The 24073-nt window shown below is 32.5% G+C and overlaps 1 protein-coding gene across 4 annotated transcripts in view; it reads left to right on the forward strand.

The window, feature by feature from the left end:
• Atp2c1_3 (calcium-transporting ATPase type 2C member 1) overlaps positions 1–24073 on the forward strand; it is a 133095-nt gene that overhangs the window by 82727 nt on the left and 26295 nt on the right. For 2 of the 4 annotated variants that reach the window (XM_011197509.3, XM_011197516.3), the window contains exon 2: positions 22249–23962. In XM_011197509.3, the coding sequence (XP_011195811.2) occupies positions 22249–23962 (1714 nt within the window). Of the gene's footprint in view, positions 1–3776; positions 4116–7963; positions 8587–22248; positions 23963–24073 lie in introns of those variants that run through there. The other 2 variants (XM_011197531.3, XM_011197523.3) reach the window with 2 other exon arrangements.

Consider the following 24073-nt stretch of genomic DNA (forward strand, 5'->3'; position numbering starts at 1 on the left):
AATGCATTTTTAAGCGAACGCTCGAGCTCTGTGAAAACAGTCGGGAGTTGGTCGGTGGCGCGTTGAAGTTACGCTCGCTATATAAATCATGCGCGTAGGTAGTCGGTATGTTTGTACCACGAGTTGGGGACTTGATCCGCTGTGCATCGATAACGAGCTAAAAGTTTTATTTTTTCTTCTTTGCGTTGAAAGATGAGAGATCAGACAACGGCGTCGGCACTTGAATTGTAGTCGCCGGCGAGATATACGACGTGCGTTGGCGCTGAAGTGCCAGTGATTCAACTTTTGAATGAGTAAATAAGCGAAATATGAGCAAATAATGTCGAAAGTAAGTGAAACTAAATAAGGCATGTGGCAAATAAGAAAGTTTACGGAACATAAAGTTCAACTTATCTGTTAGATAATGGAGTAGTGATTTGAAGGGAATTATGCAAAAAGTTTTTTTTCTGTTGAAAGAAGGTTTAAACGAATGGTTAGATATTTTTAAAGTCGACTGAATTCGAATGGATGAAAATGCTCCAGCTCTGAAAGTATTCGATGCAGTACCCGCTGGTGGAAGCCGAGGAAGAGGGAGACCTCCCCTCCGATGGAAGGACCAGGTGGAGAGGGACCTGGCTTCGCTTGGTATAACCAATTGGCGCCAAACTGCCAGAAGGAGGGATACGTGGCGCGCTGTTTTGGACTCGGCTATAACCGCGTAAGCGGTGTCTACGCCATTCAAGAAGAAGAAGAAGAATTCTGTTATATAGACTAATTTTCGTTCGTCGAAGAGCATACTTGATTTTCGAGGGAACAAAATCTCAGTTAGGCCTTCTCAGTCAGCCAAATTTACCGAATAAATGGTTGAGTCTGACTTTTTTGAAATACCATTTTTGTACAAGGACTTTACCAGACCAAGATGAGAACAAGGATGATGGATAATTATCTGGGTGTCTAAAGAGCTTTTGCTGTAGGTAAATATAGACACAACGACTTGCTCCGTAAGCAGACAAACGTCGCCAGAGTGGAATAAGAGCCGTACTTGTCGCTTATTGAAATTTAAGAGGAATGAAACTAGAACCATTGTAGGGCTGTTAACGGGGCACTGTCTGATTGAGAGACACGCCAGCAGATTGGGGATGCCGTTCAATGATTATGCAGAAGCTGTCAAGAAGAAGAAGAAGAAGGGCTCTGTATAGGAAAAGAATCGCAACTATTGGACGCGGTTTTCTCGATGATGTGGGCGAAGTTGCTCATTTTAAATTGTGTGAACTTTTTCACTTCATCAGGACCACAGGGTGGTTCAATGAAGACTCGATAGTGTGAGGGATCTCAGTCCCAGTGATATCAGAATGGGCCTCCCAAAGGCCTAGGTGCGTCGTTTGACAGCCACTTAACCTAACCTAACTATAGATATTATATTGATTGGTAAAGTCGCTTAAGTTTAGCTCTCTCTTTAATACATATCCTATCTACACTCTGTTCTGAAAGAGATCCAATGAAGGATCGAAATTTAAAAAACCTTTTCAGAGCTGTCACTCTACGATATTAAAACCGATAGTAGCTCGAATGGGTTTAAAGATACTCTATATCACTGCTCTATTGTACTCCAAATTATCTAATTTTCTCTTTAAATTTAACAAGTGAAAGCAAATAATAGAAAAACGCAATCGTTGAAAGCGAAAATCGCGCAATTATCTCAATCCATAGCATATCGAAAGACTTCACTATCAGAGTCAATTAAACGCAGTTAACATTTAATAAGTCGCATTGCATCGCATGTCAAAATGCACTTAACCGAAGCACGCACGCGCTCTAAACAAATCGCTCGTTGGCCACAAACAGAAAAATATTTTGAAATAATGAAAAAATTTAGTATAATACAAATTTAATTAAGCCGTTTTGTAGTTCTCAAGCGACCACATCCGGTACGAACTAAATGCAGTTGGCATGAGCGAGCGAACGCTATGGAAATGAGTAACGGGTATGTTATAAGCGCCATGAGCACATATACGAGATGTGTTCAAAAAATAACGGGAATTTTTAAATTTCGAATTTTTCGAAATTTCAATAGAAAAAAAAAATTAATTTTTTATTATTGTTAATATATTTACATGCTCATAAAGCACGATACAATTTTCAGCTGAATTCATTGCTTATTTTATTATTATTTATTTTCTGGTTCGTGAATTTTAATCCACAAAAATACTGTAACTATGACCCAGCCTCCATATTCGCTTGGCATTATCTACTCCGTGTTTTTTTTCTATTTCCAAAAAGAGAACCTTAAAGGACCATCGTTTCATAAGCATTCGAGATCTCAAAAAAAGGTTAGATTTATACTTCGAAGCTTGACGATTTTCGTTTTTGTAAAGCTCGCACCTTCTCGTTTCTTGTTCGTGAATTTCGTTCGCAAAAAGAATACTGTAACGATGTCCCAGCTTCCATATTCGCCAGGCATTACTCCGTGTGTTTTTTTGTCTATTTCCAAAAAGAGAACCTTAAAGGACCATCGTTTCATAAGCATACGAGATCTCAAAAATCGAGTTTGAGGAGTGTTTCGATGATTGGAAGAAGCGCTTGCACTCATGCATAGTCTCGAATGAGAATTATTTTGAAGGCGACATTAATTTAGATGATTAAATTTTGTTTTTGAAAAAACGAAAATTTTCGTTATTTTTTGAACGCACCTCATATGTATGTATATATGTTTATTTCCATGAATACGAGCTAATTGAAAGTCATGATCAAGTATTGTACGCAATTTATTCAATTGCAAACGGCATGCGATGTATATATGCTATATAATATGAATCTAATCTCAAATCGATTTTAACAAGTTGAATTAATCATTCAAAATTGAGCAGAAGCTTCCCCCAAAGACTAATTTTTGCATTTTTCATTTAAATAAATTTTCATTCCACGCTATGTGCCACAACAACAACAAAATCATTGACAAACAACCATAAATAGTTGTCGTGTGCCTCAAACCACACAACGCGCAAGCAATTAAACTTGACCCAAAGCCAATGTTAATGCGTGTTCGTTTGCACTTTGCAACGCTTTGTAGAGTGTGCTAGCGTTTACCAAGTAGTGTTTACCACACGCCACTACATAGATTTATGCGGCAGATACACGATTAAATGCCGGCAAATAAAGCAGACAACATATTCACCGTCGCCTCCAACTAAAGCCATAAAGCCGGTGGGACAGGTTTTATGTGGTTTATTGCGGTGGCGCGTCGCGTCTGCGTCAGAAATGCCACACAAGTTCTATGTAAATATTATGACTGAGTCACTTTCGGTAATACAAGATATGAGGGCAACAACAAAATTCGTCGTTTGATAGCTGGCGGTTTTGCGGTGCTGCCGAAACAGCTGCTGCGAATTGCTAGGGTTGCACAAACTGTACTGGCTGTTTGCGCAAACGATGAGTTCTTGAAGTATATTACTCACTCTCTTCTACTGATCTCATACTCTACTCTTTTATTGCATTACTATAATTTTACGCTCTTTTATGCTCTGCTTTTCATATGCGATCCTCTCCAGCTGTCTCCCCAAAGTCAGTTCTGGCCTTCAATTTACTTCAGTTTACTGTGGTTTACTTGTTGGGGATTAATGTGATTTACATTTGTATTGTATATTTACACACACACTCTCTCACTTGCTCACTCTCTCTCTCTCTCTCCCTCTCTTCGCTTTACTCTTTCCACAGTCTTTGACATTTCGCTTGTCAGTGGCGCGGCGCTCATTTTAGGCGCCTTCTGCGCTTTGACAGTTCACCAAAATTAGACAGTTTTTCATTTCTTGTCGCGAGCAAATGTGCGAATAACTTACCAAGTGATTAACTGGTGTTTAGTTTTTCCGTATTTATTGTACGCGTGTACACACTCGCTTATTTGGCTACGTCGACTTGTTTCTAACTTTATGTGTTGAAGGCAAACATACGTGCGGCGGTGACTGTGTGTATACAAAACAGCAAGAAAAAAGCAAGAAAATACTTAGCGCTGACGTGTGACTAAACAATTATTTCACCGGCTAAGCGCTTTTGTAAATTTTTTGTTTTTGGTGTGACGTTTCGTGGAGAAAGCAACTAACAATAAAGCAGAAAACAATATTTGTTAGCAGCCAGCACACGTGAGTGTACTTACATATATTTACAACTAAAAAACTTAGATTTGTTTTCAATCGCAATGTGCCAATTGTGTTTTGATTGCCGCTCCAGACTGTGTAAATGTCGCATATGACAGTTCCAAGTGTGTGTATATATGTGTGTGTTTTTGTACCCACATCACCTTGAATGTCTTGCGTATTGTCTGCCAGCATAAATGAATTGAGTATACACTCTTCTAGATACATATATACAACAATAAAGATGCCTACATAGTTGCTGACTGTTGCTATTGTCTTGAGATCAGTGCCTCGTTTCGCTTCGTTTGCTTTCTGTGGCAGCCACAGAGCGCGTTGGCGAATTCCATAAGTCCATCTACTTGCTACGTGTCCAAGTCAAATAAAATTCTTGTGTTAAAAAAACAATATGTTCCTAAAAGCTTTTTCGTTTTACTTTATAAATTTATCAGTAATTACCGTCACTGACCTCAGCAAAAACGCATGATTTTATTGTTGTTTTGTTGTTTTCTCATTTTGTTATTAAATCGTAAATCTCACGTCTCGCGCTCTCCCACAAAACGGATGTTAAGTGAAAGCTTTATGGGGTTACTCATAAATGTATTATAATATCTATTCGAAGACCGCTAAATTAACCACGTTATCAACTAGTTATGGCCTGATTAGTAAATAAAATAATAATAAAATGTGTACTCTTCACTGAAATTTACTAATTATTGTGTATGTACTGCTAAAAATTTATTTTCAGTAGTTGCATTGTGTGCGAAAAGTAATAAAAAGTGATTTTGTTTGTTTGAAATGCTACCGATTGCCAGAGAGTGTTGCCAGACTTTTATTTAAAATTTCAGAATTTTATTAACGAAATTGATTTTTAGAGGGAAATAATATTTTTTTTTAAAACGCCTTGGCATAGTCTAGTTATCGATAAAGTCATGAATATTAGAAAGCTTTCAAGTAAGACCAGTTCTAGTCGAGAGTTGCTTTATATGAGGTGCGTTCAAAAAATAACGGGAATTTTAAAATTTCTAAAACTGACCAAAACAATACTGTAACGATGCCGCAATCTTCAGATCCGCCTGACTCCATGTGTCTTTTTCCTATTTCCAAAAATAAAGAGAATCAGAAGTTATCTCAAAAATCGAGTATGAGACGTATTTCGACGTTGAGAGGAACGCTTGCATAAGAGCATAATATTGAATGGGGACTATTTTAAAGGTGACAACAATAATGTAAACGCATGAATAAATATTTGTTCCAAAAAACCAAAATTCCCGTTATTTTTTGAACCCACAACGTATTCTTGAATTTCATCGGATACGTGCATTTCTCGAACAAAAAAAAAACAATTTCGGAAAGCTTGAGCAAACAAAATCTTTTATATAAAACCTGTTCCAGTCTGAAATCCAAGGTATTTTGTCGTACATAATTTGAAGGGTTAGGGGTAGAGAGAGATACGAAAAAAAAGGAATTTCTAGTATTTTTTTGCAACTAAATCATGTTATTTTACAAAAGTAATACTAAGGCATTATTACACAATGTTTTGACTTGAAGTCACGAAAATGTGAAAAAAATATAATTTCCAAAGTTATATCTGTTTTAGTTGACCCAGTTCCAAAAAAAAGATACTTGCGTTGACAATCATAAGTCCTTGGAGATTTATCTAAAATCAATTGGATAAGAAAAAATAGTTTTATAAATATATAATCCTGGGCCTGATGGAAGCTTCCTTGTTTTTTTTTCAAAAATTAACAAAATGGCCGCCTCTTGAAATTTTTTTTCTAGATTTTCGGGAACAAAATCAATAACTAATTGGTCTTAAAACATTTGAAAGAAAAACCTTCGTCTGACTTTATTATGTATTCTAAAAGCTGTATCAATTTCATTAAAATCTACTGAGCGGTTTTCGAGTTACAGTTGTCACCAGTTCAAAAATATAGTTTTGAGAAAAACGCCTTTAAAGTTTCACCCAAGCGTTTTGGCGTGTCCGAGCACTCTTTGTTATTTGTCGAATAACTCGAAAAGTAGTTATCGGATCAACTTCAAAACTTCAGAGAATATTTTTAAGATATTACAGTTAACGAAAATGCAAATATTGATTTTTTGAAAATCCTGACTACCGCCACAGTCCCTTTTACTTTCTGGCTTTGAATTATGAATGAGGAAAGCTCGAAACAAAAATGTCTGAAAATTTATATTTTAATAATAATATAATTAACTAAAAGAACGACATTTGAAAAATCAGCTGGCATCATCACATCAATCACATTACTCATACTCACGAGCTCTAATACTCAGTTGTCAAACTCTCTGACTTCTCTACACCCTCACATACTCATACTCATTTATTCAATTCACCCAATTCACTCTTTCACACTCTTTTGTATGCTTCGAGAGCGCGCTCATTTATTATATTTTTGTTTATTCAAGTGTTATTAATTGAGTTGTTGTTGCTTATCGCTCTGCTGCTAATATATTTGATTTCTTTGGGCCAAACAGTTAGCAGCAATTCTTTTTTGTATGCCATGCAGTTTAATTGAAGCGACGTCAGTTCTTTAACATACGTGCTTATATATGTGTGTATGTATATGTGTTTGTTTAATATTGGTCATTCGAGGTTGTATGATTTCACTTGAAAAGTGTTATCAGCAAACATGAAATGCTGGAACTTTGTGGTTTTCTTTTTAATTGTTGTTATGTTTTGAACAAAAAAGCGCGGGCATCTTATCAGACCTTTGTTATTGGAAATTTAACAAAAAACTCATACAGAACTGTTAATCAAACTTTTTAAGGCAAATATTATAGATAAAAATTTTTTTGGTTGTTTATCTTCTTGAGACTAATTGATACAATTCTTCCGTGTTGCCGCTTGCTTTGTAATTCTCCACTAATTTGTATTATTTTCTTGAAATTGCTAAACGATGGATACAAGTACCCAATTAACAACTGTGACACTAAGTAAATTGATTTTGTTGTTTCTTTTTTATAAATATTAATTTATATGTGGTAACACTGCGTGAAATTTTGTTCAAATAATTAATGTGAACTACTTGATAACTATTAGAGGCCACAATTCCAACTAGTCAGCTGATTTATTCCAATTAAATAACTGTGGAACAGAGATGCCATACCAGCAGTCAATTGTTAAACTTGGACCAGAAGTACACTAGTCCCGTACCAGTTAAAAAAAATAAAAATTAAAAAATTAATTTATATCATCTAATATCAAAATATAAGACGTTTCACAACTGGTCCGAAATTAGTCCTTTTCGAACTAGTTACTTTTCGGTTCTATAGTACTAACTGCAAAATAGTATTTCTCATTTCTCGTTTAACGCCTCATAACAGCCAAATTATCAACATTTCTTCACTACTCCACACTTAAAAGTTAACTCCGGCATATGTAAAGCCTTTCTAAAAAGACCGCTCTTAACAGCCCTAATACTATGCAAAACAATTAAATTTTTTATTTAAAGTTAAAGTTCAAAAAAAAAAAATTAAAAAATAATTTATATCATCTAATAGCAAAATATTAGCAGTTTCACAACTGGTCCAAAGCTGGTCCTTTTCGAACTAGTTCCTTTTGTAACCAATATTTCCAGCTGCAAACCAGCATTTCTCATTTCTCGTTTAACGCTTCATTACAGTTAAATTATTTGCATTTTTACACTACTCTGCACACAAAAAGCCTTTCTAAAAAGACCGCTCTTAACATCCCTAATACTATGAAAAACAATTAAATTTTTTTCACAATTTTTTTTTTTTTTTTTCATTTAACGTTTACTTTGCGGTCACTCTTTGTTATGTTAGCTTTTATATGTTTCTCTAGCTCCGTACATGTGCCTCGCTTGGTATGGTGCTCCGTCAGTCAGCTGTTGTTTGACGCTTTGCTTGTTTGGCTATAAACTGAGCGCACAACTTGTAAATCTTTCAGTATTTAAAAATCTTTTGTTGTATCGGAACCTGTCATTACAAAAGTGCCGCGCTTTGATGAATGCCATTTGAGCAGTGCTCGTTGCCGACGACGACCAACGACAACGTCAACTTGAGTTTTACTTGTTGTGTTTCTAGTGTTAATTGAATGACGCGTTTCTTCGTTAATTGTTACTGCGGCGCGCTTCTTAGATTGTTGTGGAAATTCGTTGTGATGAAAGTGTTTGTGCAACTAATTTTTATTGGTTCGTTGGAAGATACTCATGCTTAATGAATGGGAAATTTGATTGAAGAAATTTTGTTAATGAAATGTGTGCTGGAAGTGTTTAACTGCAAATAAAATGTGTTTGAAGACTTGTGTGTAATGAAAACTGTAGTGTATTTCTGGTCAAATCTTAAATGAAAAATTGAAATAAAAATTTTTAAATAGAAAAAATAAAGGAGAAAAAAGAAAAGTGTAACAATTTCTTAAATTTACTTTTGTAAAAACAGTTTAATCCAGGAATATAAAAAAATGAAGCGTTTAGAGGAGGAAAAGGAATATTACAGTGTAAGTTTAATATTAAAATATTAATTTTTTGATATCAATATAACAGTGCCAGCAGTGAAATATGGTTGTAATTTATCCTAATCGATGAAAAATGCAATAAAGTCGAACAAATTCAATGTTTTAAAAGTGCGCTTCTTTATATAGTCTACGAAGCGGAGTTTTCTTTAACACGTTGACTGCCAATCCCATTTTCTGAAAACTGTCCAAAAATGACATTTTGATTTTTTCACATTATATTACTAAAAATTCTATTTCTAGATCATTGGTATCATCAAAAATCAAAAATTATGTTTTTTTGATGAGAAAAAGGACCTACGAGTTATCTCGTAGTTGGCGTCTGGGAAAGAACGCTACGAATTATCTCGTAGTAGTTAGGTCCCTTTTTTGCTAAAAAAAAACATCATTTTTGCTTTCTATAGTATTTTGTTTTATAGTTATTAAAAAAATAAAAAAAACAGCGTCCGACAAAGCCATGTCGTGTGTGTACCCAAGGAAAAAACACCGAAAAACGCGTTACTTCTGTCCAGCCTGTCCAGAGAAGCCAGCCCTTTGTGTGGAAAATTGTTTCAAAAACTACCACAAACAATAATATATTGCTTTATTTATTGTATTTGAGTTAATTTTTCCATTATATTGAATGAATTTTCCCATTATTTTTTTTTTTAATAAAAAAAAGCTCACGGAAGCCAAACCCAAATTTTTTTTATTTTCCCAAAAGCCATTTATCGATACTAACACTATTATAATACGGTTTTACTCGTAGCTACACAAAAACTGGTAGTTTAGGTAGTACGAGATAACTCGTAGTTGGCTTCCTGGAAGGGAAATCATACTACGAGTTATCGCGTAGTTGGCAGTCAACGTGTTAAAAAACTGTTGTTTTTTTAAGGTTAATTTTCATGTCAGATATACTCTCCGTGGTATGAATTCGTCTATTTAGAATCAGAAAGCGAAATTCATACGATTTATCATAAAATATAATTTGATTTATTCTTATACAAGTCTACATTTAGGCGCTGTGAACAATTTTCAATGATGTCAGGACCTTCTTGTTTCATTATCATTGACAGGAGAGTAATTTCCACTGGCCACTGATCATTCCATTTATTTTTATATGCTTTTTTGTTGATATATTGTTATACTCTCGCAACATGTTGCACATAACGGTTGTTTGTATAACCCCAGAAATAAAAGAGTTAGTTATGGGGTTATATATACATATATATAAAGGAAAGCGGAATAAAACTTTACAAAAATACTGTATTTGAGGTGTGGCATCACTTGTGGAAAAATTGAAAAAACTATAACTTTTCAAGGCCCCGGATATCGAACATGAAGAACTCAGTACATTTATGCCGAATATAAGTATGTGTCAAATTGTGTGTTATCTCACTAATAATAAATTGTGAGAGTATAAAATGTTCGGTTGAACCCGAACTTAGCCCTTCCTTACTTCTTTTTTTTAGGCTCTGCCTACCTTTTGGAGGTAGGACTTATGTTCTATGAACTAAATAGTTAAACATCGATCGTGTTAAAGTAAGAGTGCCCTTCTAGTTAAAACACACAGGCAGTAGGAATCAAAAAAGGTTCATAAAAGCTAACGTGGTCTAAAAATTTACTTTCGGAGTACAAATATTTGTCATCGTAAAGTCTGAAGGTGTTTTTAATAAAAAGCCTACATTTAGGGGCTGTGATAAGTTTATAACGATAACTGGTTTGTGGTGTTTCAGCGTCATTGACAGGTGACAGGAGTAATTTTTTACTGGCTACTGGTGTAAGGGCTACTTAATCCATTCAATCCATTTACATTTATCTGCTCTTTTGCTGCTGTATTTTGACTTTTGGATATTCTACATACGTTTTGGAGATATTACTTATGTTCTATGAATGAAAGAGTTAAGTCTCGATCGTACGGCTGATTATGTTAACGTAAGAGTGCCATTCTAGTTGGTATTTACAGATCAATAAAAGTTTTTAAAAGATCTAGTAACCCATTTGCTGAGCGCCCATACTTGCTATCGAACTCTCTGGAGCATTGCATAATTGCTAATGTCAATATAGTTGGATATTTTTATTGCTATCCTTCTTTGTTCTCTGGAAACAGTTTTTTTTATTTTTTCCATCTTCGATTAAATAAAAATTACGGTTTTAAAAATCATATTAAATTAAGTTATTATCAAGATGTCGTGAGTTGTATCCCACCTTTATAGAAAAAAATAATGGAAATAATTATATTCTGGAATATCTACAAACAAGTTTCCCTTTTCCATTAAATCGGCAAATCATAAATATTTAATTTATTTGCAATAAATACAATTTAATTGAATTCTACACATATCTGCAATTAAACAGTTACTTAATTAACAATTTTACACTTAATATGCAATTAATTTGTCGATGATTTGTTGTGCACTAGCAACAATTTGCTAACAAATGCCTACTTTAGCACAATCTCTCACATGAATTATAGGCTAAAAATAAAAAATTATACTCTGTAATCAATTATAACTGTTACGTTGAATTATAAGATTCGTGATGCTATGGAAAAAATTAAATAATGGTTGCTAGCAAATTTTCCAAAATTGCCTAATGGAGCGCTGAAAGTTGGAAATTTAATACCAAAAATTAAAAAAAAAAAATTAAAATAAAAATAAAAAAAAAAATTTAAATAAAATTTATAAATAAAATTAAAAAAAATAAAAACAAAAATTTAAAAAAAAAATTTTAAAAAAATTAAAAAAAAATTTAAATAAATTTTAAAAATAAAATTAAAAAAAAAATTTAAAAAATAAAATTAAATAAATTTTAAAAATAAAATTTAAAAAAAATTAAATAAATTTTAAAAATAAAATTTAAAAAATAAAATAAAAAAAAACATAAAAAAATTTAAATAAATTTTAAAAATAAAATTAAAAAAAATTAAAAAATAAAATTAAATAAATTTTAAAAATAAAATTTAAAAAAATTAAAAAAATAAAATTAAATAAATTTTAAAAATAAAATTAAAAAAAATTAAAAAAAAATTAAATAAATTTTAAAAATAAAATTAAAAAAATTAAAAAATAAAATTAAATAAATTTTAAAAATAAAATTAAAAAAAATAAAATTTAAAAAAATTAAAAAAATAAAATTAAATAAATTTTAAAAATAAAATTAAAAAAAATTAAAAAAAAATTAAATAAATTTTAAAAATAAAATTAAAAAAATTAAAAAATAAAATTAAATAAATTTTAAAAATAAAATAAAAAAAAAATAAAAAAATAAAATTAAATAAATTTTAAAAATAAAATTAAAAAAAATTAAAAAAAAAATTAAATAAATTTTAAAAATAAAATTAAAAAAATAAAATAAAAAAAAATAAAAAAATTTAAAATAAATTTAAAAAATAAAATTAAAATATTTTTTAACAATAAAATTTTATTACAGAAACCATTTTTTTCTCTACTCACATGTGTTGCAAAGTAATATAAAAACCAGCTTTTCTAAACATCACCAGCTGTCGCTTGCCATACAGTACATCAAGCGCATGAATAATGTATGCCAAACACATTTCGGCACTTAGCATTGGTAAATAGGCAAATAAACCTTCATGTGAAATATATTTGTTTGTAAAGCACGAATTCATATGTGCCCATAAGCAAACTAGCATTTAACCGTTTGTAAGTCAAACTGCACTCAAATTTAGACCTCCACAAGTGTTTGCTTATCGACAGACCGCTCCAAAGCGTTCTAAATACGAGTAAATAGGTTCATTTTATATGTTATGTGCTGTGTGTATGTAGTTTACCAAGTTTCATTATTTGCCACACACTTTTGACTTCATATTCGGTAACTGGCAACAGGTTTCAACTCATTCTGGCCCAAATCACCGGTTGAGAGGCGTGTGATTCGCATTTTACAAAGCTAGCTACAGCTGGAGAAGTGAAAAACTAACGCGTTATGTATGTGAATATGTTTACAACTTCATTCATATAAATACTTCTTTCGAACTAGTGTTGCTTGACATACATATTCAACGCCTCTCATTTGCATATAATGAATGTTCTACATATAAATATCAAATATACAGACGGACATGCATACATATGTATGTATATAGTATATACAGTATTTTTGTCGATTTGAGTTTGGGCATATTTGCATAATTTTGCAATTGTCAAATGGCTTATAATAGGTCAGGAGTAACGGTTTTCAGTTTTCGGGAGCTACAATTATTGTTTTATTGATATCTTTTTTTATATAGAAATTCTGGCACGGTTCTTAATATTTTTCTGTATTTATTTTTTTTAGAAATGTAAGTCAAGTCTATTTACATATAACCGTTCCACAGTCGTTCGGCTTGTATGAAGGCGCGGTCAGAAATGCTTCCCGTTGAGATATCGCTATGAAATTTTCACCAAAAATCTAGAAAAATATTTTAAATATATAGTAAAAAATTGACTACATCGGACTATTAGGTCCTATAGCTCACATAGCACAGTAATTGCACTTATATGACGATGATGCTCAAAAATACTTCTCATGGTCATGGTTGGAGCGTCAAAACTTTCAGTACGGCTTTGTAAAAAAATTTAAGAAAGCGATAAATAAGCTGAACATGATTTGTCGTTATAGCTTCCCCCATCCAACCCCCACATTCAACCTATAAGAATAATATCATATAAAAAAATCATGTAGGATTTCTTAACGATTTTTGTTCAACATTTTTGACGCACTTTCTTCATTCTCGAAGGTAAAAGTGTTGAATATGACAACCAATCATTTTACAATTTAATCTTTAAACCGTAAAGAAAATGTCAAACCACCATCTTTTGTCAACAAAAAGTTGTCAAAGAGTCAGATCTTGCAAACAAGAAGCTGTCAAATCAGCACATTGCTGACGAAATATTCATTTTACTGACGTCAGGAACCCCGTCATCAGCTGATATTGTCAAATGCTTTGAAAGTGATTAACAAAATCACACATTCAAGAGTAAAGACCATGGAGTGAGTCATTCGGTCTCTTTTTTCACTGATAAATACCAAACCTTTTGATTTATTTCAGCTTCGGAAGAAAGCTATTTTAATATTGGTAAAGAAAGAATTTCAAAAAAAAGTTATTTGTATACCTTCAGTTCCTCCAGTTTATGATATAGTGAATTCTGCAATAATAGCGTTTTCACACAGGAGCTAATTGATCAATTAACCGGTCACTGCTCGATTAAAACGCTAATTAAGATCGATTTACCATACAAAATAAAAATCCACATTTATTTTTAATTGAATTTTAATCGACTTGAAAATCAAATGCAACTCTGCTACAAAGACGTACGATATACGTTCTTTCTCTGCAATTGGCTGAATTTTTTGATAAAAAAAGTAGATGTCGCTGCTAAAAATAGCAATCAGCTTATGAAATTTTACCAACTTCTTATGAAAAGCAAAAACAAAAAAGTATAACAGCTGTTCAATTATCGAGTAGCCGGCAGTGTGAAGGGCAAAATTTTGTTTCTCTATCAAAATTTCAATTGATCAATTAATTTGGCTGTGTAAAACGGCTATAAGAACTAATGAAGGAGGAAAAATAAATTATTCAATGAATGCTTTGAAAATGATGAAAATATGTACTAATTGTCAGAAAAATAGAAATATTTTATTACCCGAATTATATTATAAAAGCAAAACTTCCTGTAGTTTTATCAGGGATGCTTTGAGCTCAACTTAAGCTACAATAATATTCGTGTGAATGAAAAGTGCAGGTTAAAAAAGTTATATTAAGTCGTAATCCCTTCTCAGTCACATTCAGTAATATTTTATTTTTAAATTTATATTTTTCATTTTATTTTCGACACTTATTTTAATTAACATTAAATACTATACTTTTAATTAACATTAAACACCACTCTACTTAACATTTAATCATACACTTTGCATTCACTTTAATTATAGGTTTCTAATAAGCACTTTTTTTGTGATTTAAACCGAAATAAATCAAATTTTAACAAGCGTCATAAAAATATTAGTAAATATTGTCGCTGCTGATTTGTTTTTGTTGCTTTATACAACAAGTTGCTAATTGTATTTTAACACAAATCACATGCTATTTACATATACAAATATTTATGCTTTTGATAATATATATTTATATGTACGAATAGATCATTCGACTACTACTTCTTCCTTCACATAAATATTCAGCTACTTTAAAATTAGAATGGCAATAGTTATTGGTTTGATTTTAATGACATTTACTAGTCAAATTGTTATAAAAAAGGTGCTATTTAGTATGGCGCGCGTGCTGGTACTCAAGTAAACATTTTTAGAACTGCATTAATTGGCAGACATATGAAATTGCATCATTTCGAAGAGTAAGATGACTACATAGCTGTAGTAAAGTATTAAAAAAAAATGTTGCACTTTACAGTACTAATTCGATGGATAAATTCTAAATTTTACTGCAATATTTTACTCTGTATGCTTTCTGATCTTAATAGCGTTTTTAGACAGCCAAATTAATTGATCAATCAAAATGTTTATTGAGAAACCCTTTTTTTTTTGCATTTTAACTGCCGGCTACTCGATAACCGGTCAGTTGTTATACATTTTTGTTTTTGCTTTTCATAAGAAGTTGGTAAGTTTCATCAGCTGATTGTTAGTTTTTAGCAGCGACATCTACCGTATCTTTTTGTTAACAAAAAATTTAGCCAATCGCAGAGAAAGAACGTATATCGTACGGCTTTGTCGCAGAGTTGCATTTGATTTTCAAGTCGATTAAAATTCAATCAAAAATTAATGTAGATTTTTATTTGTGTGGTAAATCGATCTTAATTAGCGTTTTAATCGAGCGGAGGCCGGTTAATTGAACAATTTGCTCCTGTTTAAAAAGGCTTTAAGGTAAATAAATAATTATTTTTTGTGGTTCGAAAATTTATATTAAAATTAAAATTAAAATTAAAATTAAAATTAAAATTAAAATTAAAATTAAAATTAAAATTAAAATTAAAATTAAAATTAAAATTAAAATTAAAATTAAAATTAAAATTAAAATCAAAATTAAATTTAAAATTAAAATAAAATAAAATAAAATAAAATAAAATAAAATAAAATAAAATAAAATTAAATTAAATTAAAATAAAATTGAAATTAAAATTAAAAAATTAAAATTAAAATTAAAATTAAAATTAAAATTAAAATTAAAATCAAAATTAAAATTAAAATTAAAATTAAAATTAAAATTAAAATTAAAATTAAAATTAAAATTAAAATAAAATAAAATAAAATAAAATAAAATAAAATAAAATTAAATTAAATTAAATTAAAATAAAATTGAAATTAAAATTAAAAAATTAAAATTAAAAAATTAAAATTAAAATTAAAATTAAAATTAAAATTAAAATTAAAAAATTAAAATTAATAATAGTCGCTTTTGGTGTCGAATTTTGTATTTATGTACGTGTTGTCTACTAAAGTAGAATTCTGTCTAAATATACGAGTGTTCTCTGAACTCACATTTGTCCAACTTACTGCTGGGTTCTTTTCTTCCAATTCTTATTCTCTAAAAGTAGTAATTAACTCTGGTTATTAAGCATATCTGTTTTTTTCTTGCTAGTCAAAGCGAAAGGCTTCATATAGCTTCATACAGAGTATAAACATGTATCTGTCTGTTAATATTCTAGCTACATTTTTAATTAACTCCTAAGTAAAGTGCGGAAACATATGTAGATCATAAATGTATTTTCGTTTCGGCGATAAGTGGTGCTAAGTACTCAAATTTTAAGAACTTTATGAGAAGCTTTTTATTATGGTGGAAAAGATTTATGGCAGACTGCTGTTCCAGTGAAGACATTTGGTTGAGAATTTTTATTTTTTATTTTTATATTTTTTTTAATTTAATTTTTAGTGTTCTTGGTAAAAGAGGGAGGAGCTTAAATAGTAAATAAACAACAATACCACAGAATATTTTTCTGTTAAGATTACGACTTCCATGCAAAACGTGTAAAATTGAGTTAAATATTTTTTCTCAATTTTAATTTTTGTTTTCTTGAAAATCTTACACGGTTTAATATTTCACTCACATGGTGCTTCTATAAGTACCTACACTTTCTTATGTATATATAATATTTGAGTACAACACGTGCCTTATATGCATTACTTAAAAGCCATCTCATATTGCAGTCATCTAGGTTTTAATAAATGAAAGTCGCTTTGTGGATTTACATACTTACTTTGTATTGGTTCGATTCACAATCAAGCTTATCACTAATCACGCATTCTAATAGTCATTCACTCATCTACACATACAAACAAAGCTACGTGCAACGAAATAGCTGCTACCCGCTCGTGTTGCCATTTGCTTATGCAATCTTACCTGGAAATTTTATACGCAAATGTGCTGCTGCTGCTGTTAATCCGTAATTACATAAATACATACATACGCTGATATCATAAGAAAACATACAACTGACACTTCTAATATACATATATACATTTAGCATTTACGCGGATTAGAAATTAATTTGTGATCTTGTAAATCACGTTCTTGAAAAACCTGATTTGTTGTTATTTTTTTTTCTGGTTTTAGTTTTATCAGAAAAATTGCAATATTATTATAGGAAAAATACTAGTTTGCTTATTTATGACTATTACAAGTAATCAGTGTTGTAATGACAGATATTTTTGTGTTTGAGAGAGATATGTAAATGAGAGGGAATTGTATTTCACTAGAATCTGTTTATTTTGACTTTCACTACCTTAGCTGTAGTAAACAAAATCGGTTAATCGGTTATTACAAACTTTTCTGAGAACTAAAAACCGAAAAATCATTATACTGACTTTTAGAGCTTTGAGAGCTTTTGAAAGCTTTCACTAATTTTGCTGTAGTAAAACAAATTGTCGACGAATTCACAAACTTTACTCTTTTATATAAAACTTCGGAAAATTTTTAGTTAGAAATCGAAAAATTATTGTACTGAGCTTTTAGAGTTTTGAAAGCTTTCACTAATTTTGCTGTAGTAAATCAAATTGTCGACGAATTCACCAACTTTACTCTTTTATATAAAACGTCTGAAAATTTTTAGTTAGAAATCGAAAAATTATTGTAGTGAGCTTTTAAAGTTTTGAAAGCTTTCTCTAGTTTTGCTATAAAAAATCAAATTGTCGACGAATTCACCAACTTTACTCATTTATATAAAACTTCGGAAAATTTTTAGTTACAAATCGAAAAATTATTGTACTGAGCTTTTAGAGTTTTGAAAGCTTTCACTAATTTTGCTGTAGTAAATCAAATTGTCGAGGAATTCACCAACTTTTCTTTTTATATAAAACGTCTGAACATTTTTAGTTAAAAATCGAAAAATTATTGTACTGAGCTTTTAGAGTTTTGAAAGCTTTCACTAATTTTGCTGTACTGAACCAAATTGTCGATGAATTCACCAACTTTACTCTTTTATATAAAACTTCTGAAAATTTTTTGTTAAAATTCGAAAAATCGTTCTCCTGAGCTTTGAGAGCTTTTGAAAACTTTCACTAATTTTGGTATAGTAAACAAAATTTTTTGATATAGTAAATAACACTGTCGAGTAAATCGGGCTGAGTTATTTCTGAAAATCGTAACTGAATTGAGCTTTCAAAGCTTGTGAAAACCGACTTTAAAAGAGTATCTTGTGATATTTTTTAGGGGAGTGTTTGAGAGCGCTCTTAATTTTAGGAAATTTTAGTTAGGAGAACGTTTGTTACTAGTGCTAGATGGTAGACTCAACACAATGAGCTCTCTCTACTAAATTAATTACTATTTAACAATCGATTAAGCATCGCAATCATTGTATATATACTAAATAGTGGCTTGACGGTGGATTTACTTAGAAACGAGTGTAATAGCAATGTACATTTTCCACGAAAAACGTCTAACTTGTATGCAAATAACACTAATGTTTTACTGTTGTTGTCAAGTGGGGGATTCCGCTGATAATTATATACTTAATACGAAATTCATTGGAAATATCTTTATGGCTGTGTGTGGAAAAAATATTGTTATTCAGTTGAAAGGTTAAGAAATATTTATTAAAATTAAATAGTGGCAGCTTTAAGCACACTCTTTTATGCTTTCTTTTAATATTCATATAATAGTTAAGCTTATGCCAACACATTCTGTTGTTCGTATGCTTCTACATTCCACAATTTGTTTATGTTTACTGCTCAACTAGCTAAAACTTAATTAGTAACGAGCACAGCTTGTTCGCTGCCACAAATTAAATCCTACATGTGTGATGCTGTGGCATGTGATAAAGTATGCTTGTAAGTATATATATATATAATGAAAGGGTGGTTCTTAAGGCAGTAGTCTGCTTTAGAAGCCGAAAAAAAAAGTTTTTTTAGCAATTTTTTCTGAAAGGGAAAGAAATGATTGCCATAAACGGAATTTTAAGACGATAGTGTACTATATTTAAGGCTTAAAAAACAATATTTATTATTAAAAAATATTGAAATTTTTTCAAAGTTGTAAGTATTTTTCTGGAGCACCTGGAGTCTGCACTTGTAAATCGGTGCCGATGATGGAGGTCGTGCGATGCATCTGAAACAGTCGAACCAATTTTTTTTTTAAATCTTTATAAGTTTCTTTTCTTTATGAACTAAAATAATACCGAAGAAGTTATAAAATTCCAAATTTTTTCGAAGTTTGAAAAAAAATTCACTTTTTTAAGAAAAAAAATTGACTTTAAGTTGCAAAACAAGTAGTTTAAATAATACTTTTGTCCAACTTTTTTAGTTCAAATAGAAGATAATTTAATGCTGAAGCTAGATCACTTTGAGTTTTTTCGATCGGATATATATTCTTTTTGCTATCGCCGGCACCGTTTTCTAACACTTATGAAAACGAAAAATCGAGAAAACGCGCTTTAAACTTTTCAGAGAGCATTCGCACCTGCTCGACGCTCGGCCACTAAAACTGCTGTAGCTTCGAAAATATGTCGAATTGGCCTCAGGAATTTTTAAGACAAATTCTTGGATAGTTTTGGAAGAGATTTAAAACAAAACAAAAAAATCGATTTTTTGAAGCCTGTAAAGCAGACTACTGCCTTAAAAGCAGTTTATGAGATTTTATAAATCTGTATACCTTCTTTTATACAATTGTGGCCTAAAATAACTAAGAAACGTCTACAATTTGGTATTAATATTTAAAGGCTTCGATTACAAAGTCATCGATTTTATATATTGAATAAAATTATATTGTATTTTTTTTTAATCTTTAGAGGATTATCTGTATATTAAAGTAACTAGGGTTTATTTTCAATTCGTGCCGAAATTCTCATGTTTCTGTTCTTAATACCTCGATTTTGTGTTAAAGCTTTATAAATATCGCAAATTGGATTTTTAAAGTACCACCCTAATGCAAAAATATTTATTTTATATTATACAAAGGTTGTATGAAGCACATCTGTATTAGATTTTTCTAATTTCTTCTATTACTTGCTATTCTCTTTCACATGACGTTCCCAAGTAGGTGGCTACGCTTTCGCCCAAAGCTTCTGCATACGATTTGTAAAGAATTGTAAAGCAACATATATTTTTTTATAAACATTTAGTGTGAGTGTCTGTCTTGCTGTCTTTGCTAGCTAATTTGCCAACATCATTATTAGCAAAATCATCATCTCCGCACTCATCATTGCCTTCATGATTATAATTTGTACAATACATCACACAGCGTCGCGCTGACATGCAACTGTCATGTCCATCCAACTAGTCAACGAGTCAAACTGACAAACGCAACCACCACCCATTCCATTTTACACTCACACTCTACTACACCCAAAAAAAATTGACCACCCACCACCGGTTATGGCTACATAAGGTCTGCAGACACTACCTAATGGCAATTGGTGACTGTCTATCAGTCAATGGAAAGTGAGCTAGTGAGCAGTGGGAGACGGAATACAGCTACAATCATTTGTCAGTTGCACTTGGCGTGCTGTTGTAAGTGACGCTGGCAACATATGCATATCGGTTCGATTAGTTCGTATACCAAATGAATAGACGCAGACACTTATATACGACAGATATGAGATTACCTTTAGCTATAAACGAGTGTACTTGTAGTAACCAAATAAAATTTGATATTTAAATCTATCTATGCATTTCCATATACATACATACATCTAAACGTGTGCTATGTCCGTCCGCTTGGCCTCATCAGTCTCATCGAAATTTAGTTGGTACGAGCTAGCACTGATAAGATACATCGATTCGATAGTTGTTGTTGTTGTCCGATATTGTAGGAAAACGTGACTGGAAAATGTTAAATGACATACACATTTCTACAAACAAAATTTGCAATCTAACATTTCATGGGTTGTAATGAATATTGAAAATCATCGCAAAATATATAGAGATGTGCAAATTTTTAATATTGCTAAGAGATTTGCGTCTGATTGGGCATGTTAGATGAGTCGCTCAGAGTATTAGGTTCTGTTTTTGTTGTCGTTTGTAGCAGATTAAATCAATAAGTTCGGTTGAGAAGATTACGACGAGCCAACGAAAGGTGATTGAGGTTACATGCAGCGGATGAGTGTAATTGGGAAAATGGGTGAAAGGTCTCTAGAGTAGCTTGCTGATAGCAGCTGAAAATTGCAAAATATTTTATAACAGGATTACTTTATTTATTCTGCATTTTAATCTAAAATATTCAGAGAAATATTTCATTAGTAATAATGGCTTGATTAGTTTTTATATACAACTCATACTTGTTTCTTATTCTTTTATTAAAATGGTTTTGAAATCTTAATTTGATTTTATTTGTAGTTGAATCCATATTTGTAAATATGAATACTCATACTCATACTCACATTTATATACATACTCATATTCATAGACATACTCATTTTCATATTCAAAATATTTTTAATACTTATAGTTTTTTTTTATATTCACACTCATAGTTATTGGAAAAAGTTCTCATACTCATACTCATATTCGTATTCATATTCATACTCATACTCGTACTCATACTCATTTTCATTTTCATACTCAAACCAATTTCAATGCAAATATTCTTGAAGAGAATTGTATTCATACTCACATCCATACTCGTATTCGCACTCATTGATGCGATACGTAATATGAATAATGACGATACGTAATATGATGACGTCATTGATGCGATACGTAATATGAATAATGACGATACTCATACTCATTTTCATTTTCATACTCAAACCAATTTCAATGCAAATATTCTTGAAGATAATTGTATTCATACTCACATCCATACTCGTATTCGCACTCATTGATGCGATACGTGATATAAATGATGACGATACGTAATATGATGACGTCATTGATGCGATACGTAATATGAATAATGACGATACGTAATATGAATAATGTTAGCTACACTGTCGTAATATGTGCTGAGTACTATTATATTTTGAAAAACATTCATGCGAATACTCAACAGTAATATGCTCGTAGCAGGAAAAAATAAACTTCAAGACTCAGTTTTTATTAAATTGAGGTTAGAATGTACTCAAGTCCAATTAAATAAAACGCCACGTACCACAAGCTTTTATCAAACCTCCTGGGTCAAACCTTAATACAAAAATTACGAATTCTTAACCTAAATTTCTTCTTAAAAATTATTATTCATATTTTTCTTTACTTAAAATATAATTTTCTCTTCCTTCCTTACAGACGGGTTCAACCCTAACGCCCGAAATGTTGCTGACAACGTCCGAGTCATCGACGTACAGCGCCTCCGAGGTGGCCGGCCGTCTGCAGGTCGACACACGTACCGGTCTCAAGTGGACCGAGGCCAAGTATCGTGCGAAAATTATCGGACACAATGAGTTGAATGTGAATGAGGAGGAGCCAACATGGAAGAAATACATTGAACAGTTTAAGAATCCACTTATATTGCTGTTGTTGGGCAGCGCGCTAGTGTCGGTGATTATGAAACAGTATGATGATGCTGTGAGCATAACGATAGCCATTATTATAGTGGTAACGGTTGCTTTCATACAAGAGTACCGTTCGGAGAAGAGTTTGGAAGAGTTGAAGAAGCTGGTACCACCCGAGTGCCATTGTCTACGCGAAGGACGACTTGATACATTCTTGGCGCGTGAGTTGGTGCCCGGCGATGTAGTATACTTGAATGTCGGCGATCGTGTGCCCGCCGATGTGCGGCTCTTCGAAGCAATCGATCTCTCCATAGATGAGTCGAGCTTCACGGGCGAAACGGAACCGGCGCGCAAAAGCACCGAACTCATACTGAGCAGCGCGACCAATAAAGATCATACAAATATGAAGAATGTCGCCTTCATGGGCACACTGGTGCGCTGCGGCAATGGCAAGGGTGTTGTGGTGAGCACCGGTGAGCGCAGTGAGTTCGGTGAGGTATTCAAAATGATGCAGGCCGAGGAGGCGCCGAAAACACCGCTGCAGAAATCGATGGATATACTCGGCGCACAGTTGAGTTTCTATTCGTTCCTCATTATTGGCGTAATTATGCTACTGGGTTGGCTACAAGGCAAACCGCTAACCGAAATGTTCAATATCAGCGTTTCTTTGGCTGTCGCCGCCATACCCGAAGGCCTACCGATTGTGGTCACCGTGACGCTGGCACTCGGTGTCATGCGTATGGCCAAACGCAATGCGATTGTGAAGAAATTGCCAACCGTGGAGACGCTCGGTTGCGTGAATGTCATTTGTTCCGATAAAACGGGCACTTTGACGAAGAACGAAATGACAGCGACAGTTATCATCACATCGGACGGCTACATGGCCGATGTCACCGGTGCGGGCTACAATGACCAAGGCGAAATACATATACGCAATTGCAACAACGTCGAAATGGCCAAAGCAAACATCACGAATTTGCTGGAAATCGGCGCTGTCTGCAATAATGCTTACATACAGAACGGCACGCTACTCGGCCAGCCGACAGAGGGTGCACTCATCGCTGTCGCCATGAAGAATGGCATGTATGCCACCGCAGAGAATTATGTGCGCATGCAGGAGTATCCCTTCTCATCCGAACAGAAAATGATGGCTGTCAAGTGCATACACAAATACAACAACAACAAAGAGGAGATATTCTTTGCCAAAGGTGCGCTGGAAATGTTGTTGCCGCAATGCACGAAATACATGTTCGGCACACAAACGGTGCCATTGACAAAGCAAAATGAGGCGGAATTCCTGGCGGAGGCCTACGAGATCGGCCGCAAGGGCTTGCGTGTGCTGGCTCTGGCGAAGGGACGCAGTCTACAGGATCTCATCTACTGTGGGCTGGTGGGCATTACCGATCCACCGCGTCCCTTGGTACGCGAATCCATTGAGATGCTGATGCAGAGCGGCGTGCGCGTCAAGATGGTCACCGGCGATGCGCAGGAGACGGCCATGGCGATTGGTGAGTCGAAAACATTTATTTTTATTTTTTCAATAATCTTTAAACGGGCTAAATTTGTATTTGAAAGATACTTCCTACCACGTATATTTGCTCACTCGAGAGCTGACCAAA

This window comes from Zeugodacus cucurbitae, chromosome 4, assembly GCF_028554725.1.
Source record: "Zeugodacus cucurbitae isolate PBARC_wt_2022May chromosome 4, idZeuCucr1.2, whole genome shotgun sequence".
NCBI classification, from domain to species: Eukaryota; Metazoa; Arthropoda; class Insecta; order Diptera; family Tephritidae; genus Zeugodacus; species Zeugodacus cucurbitae.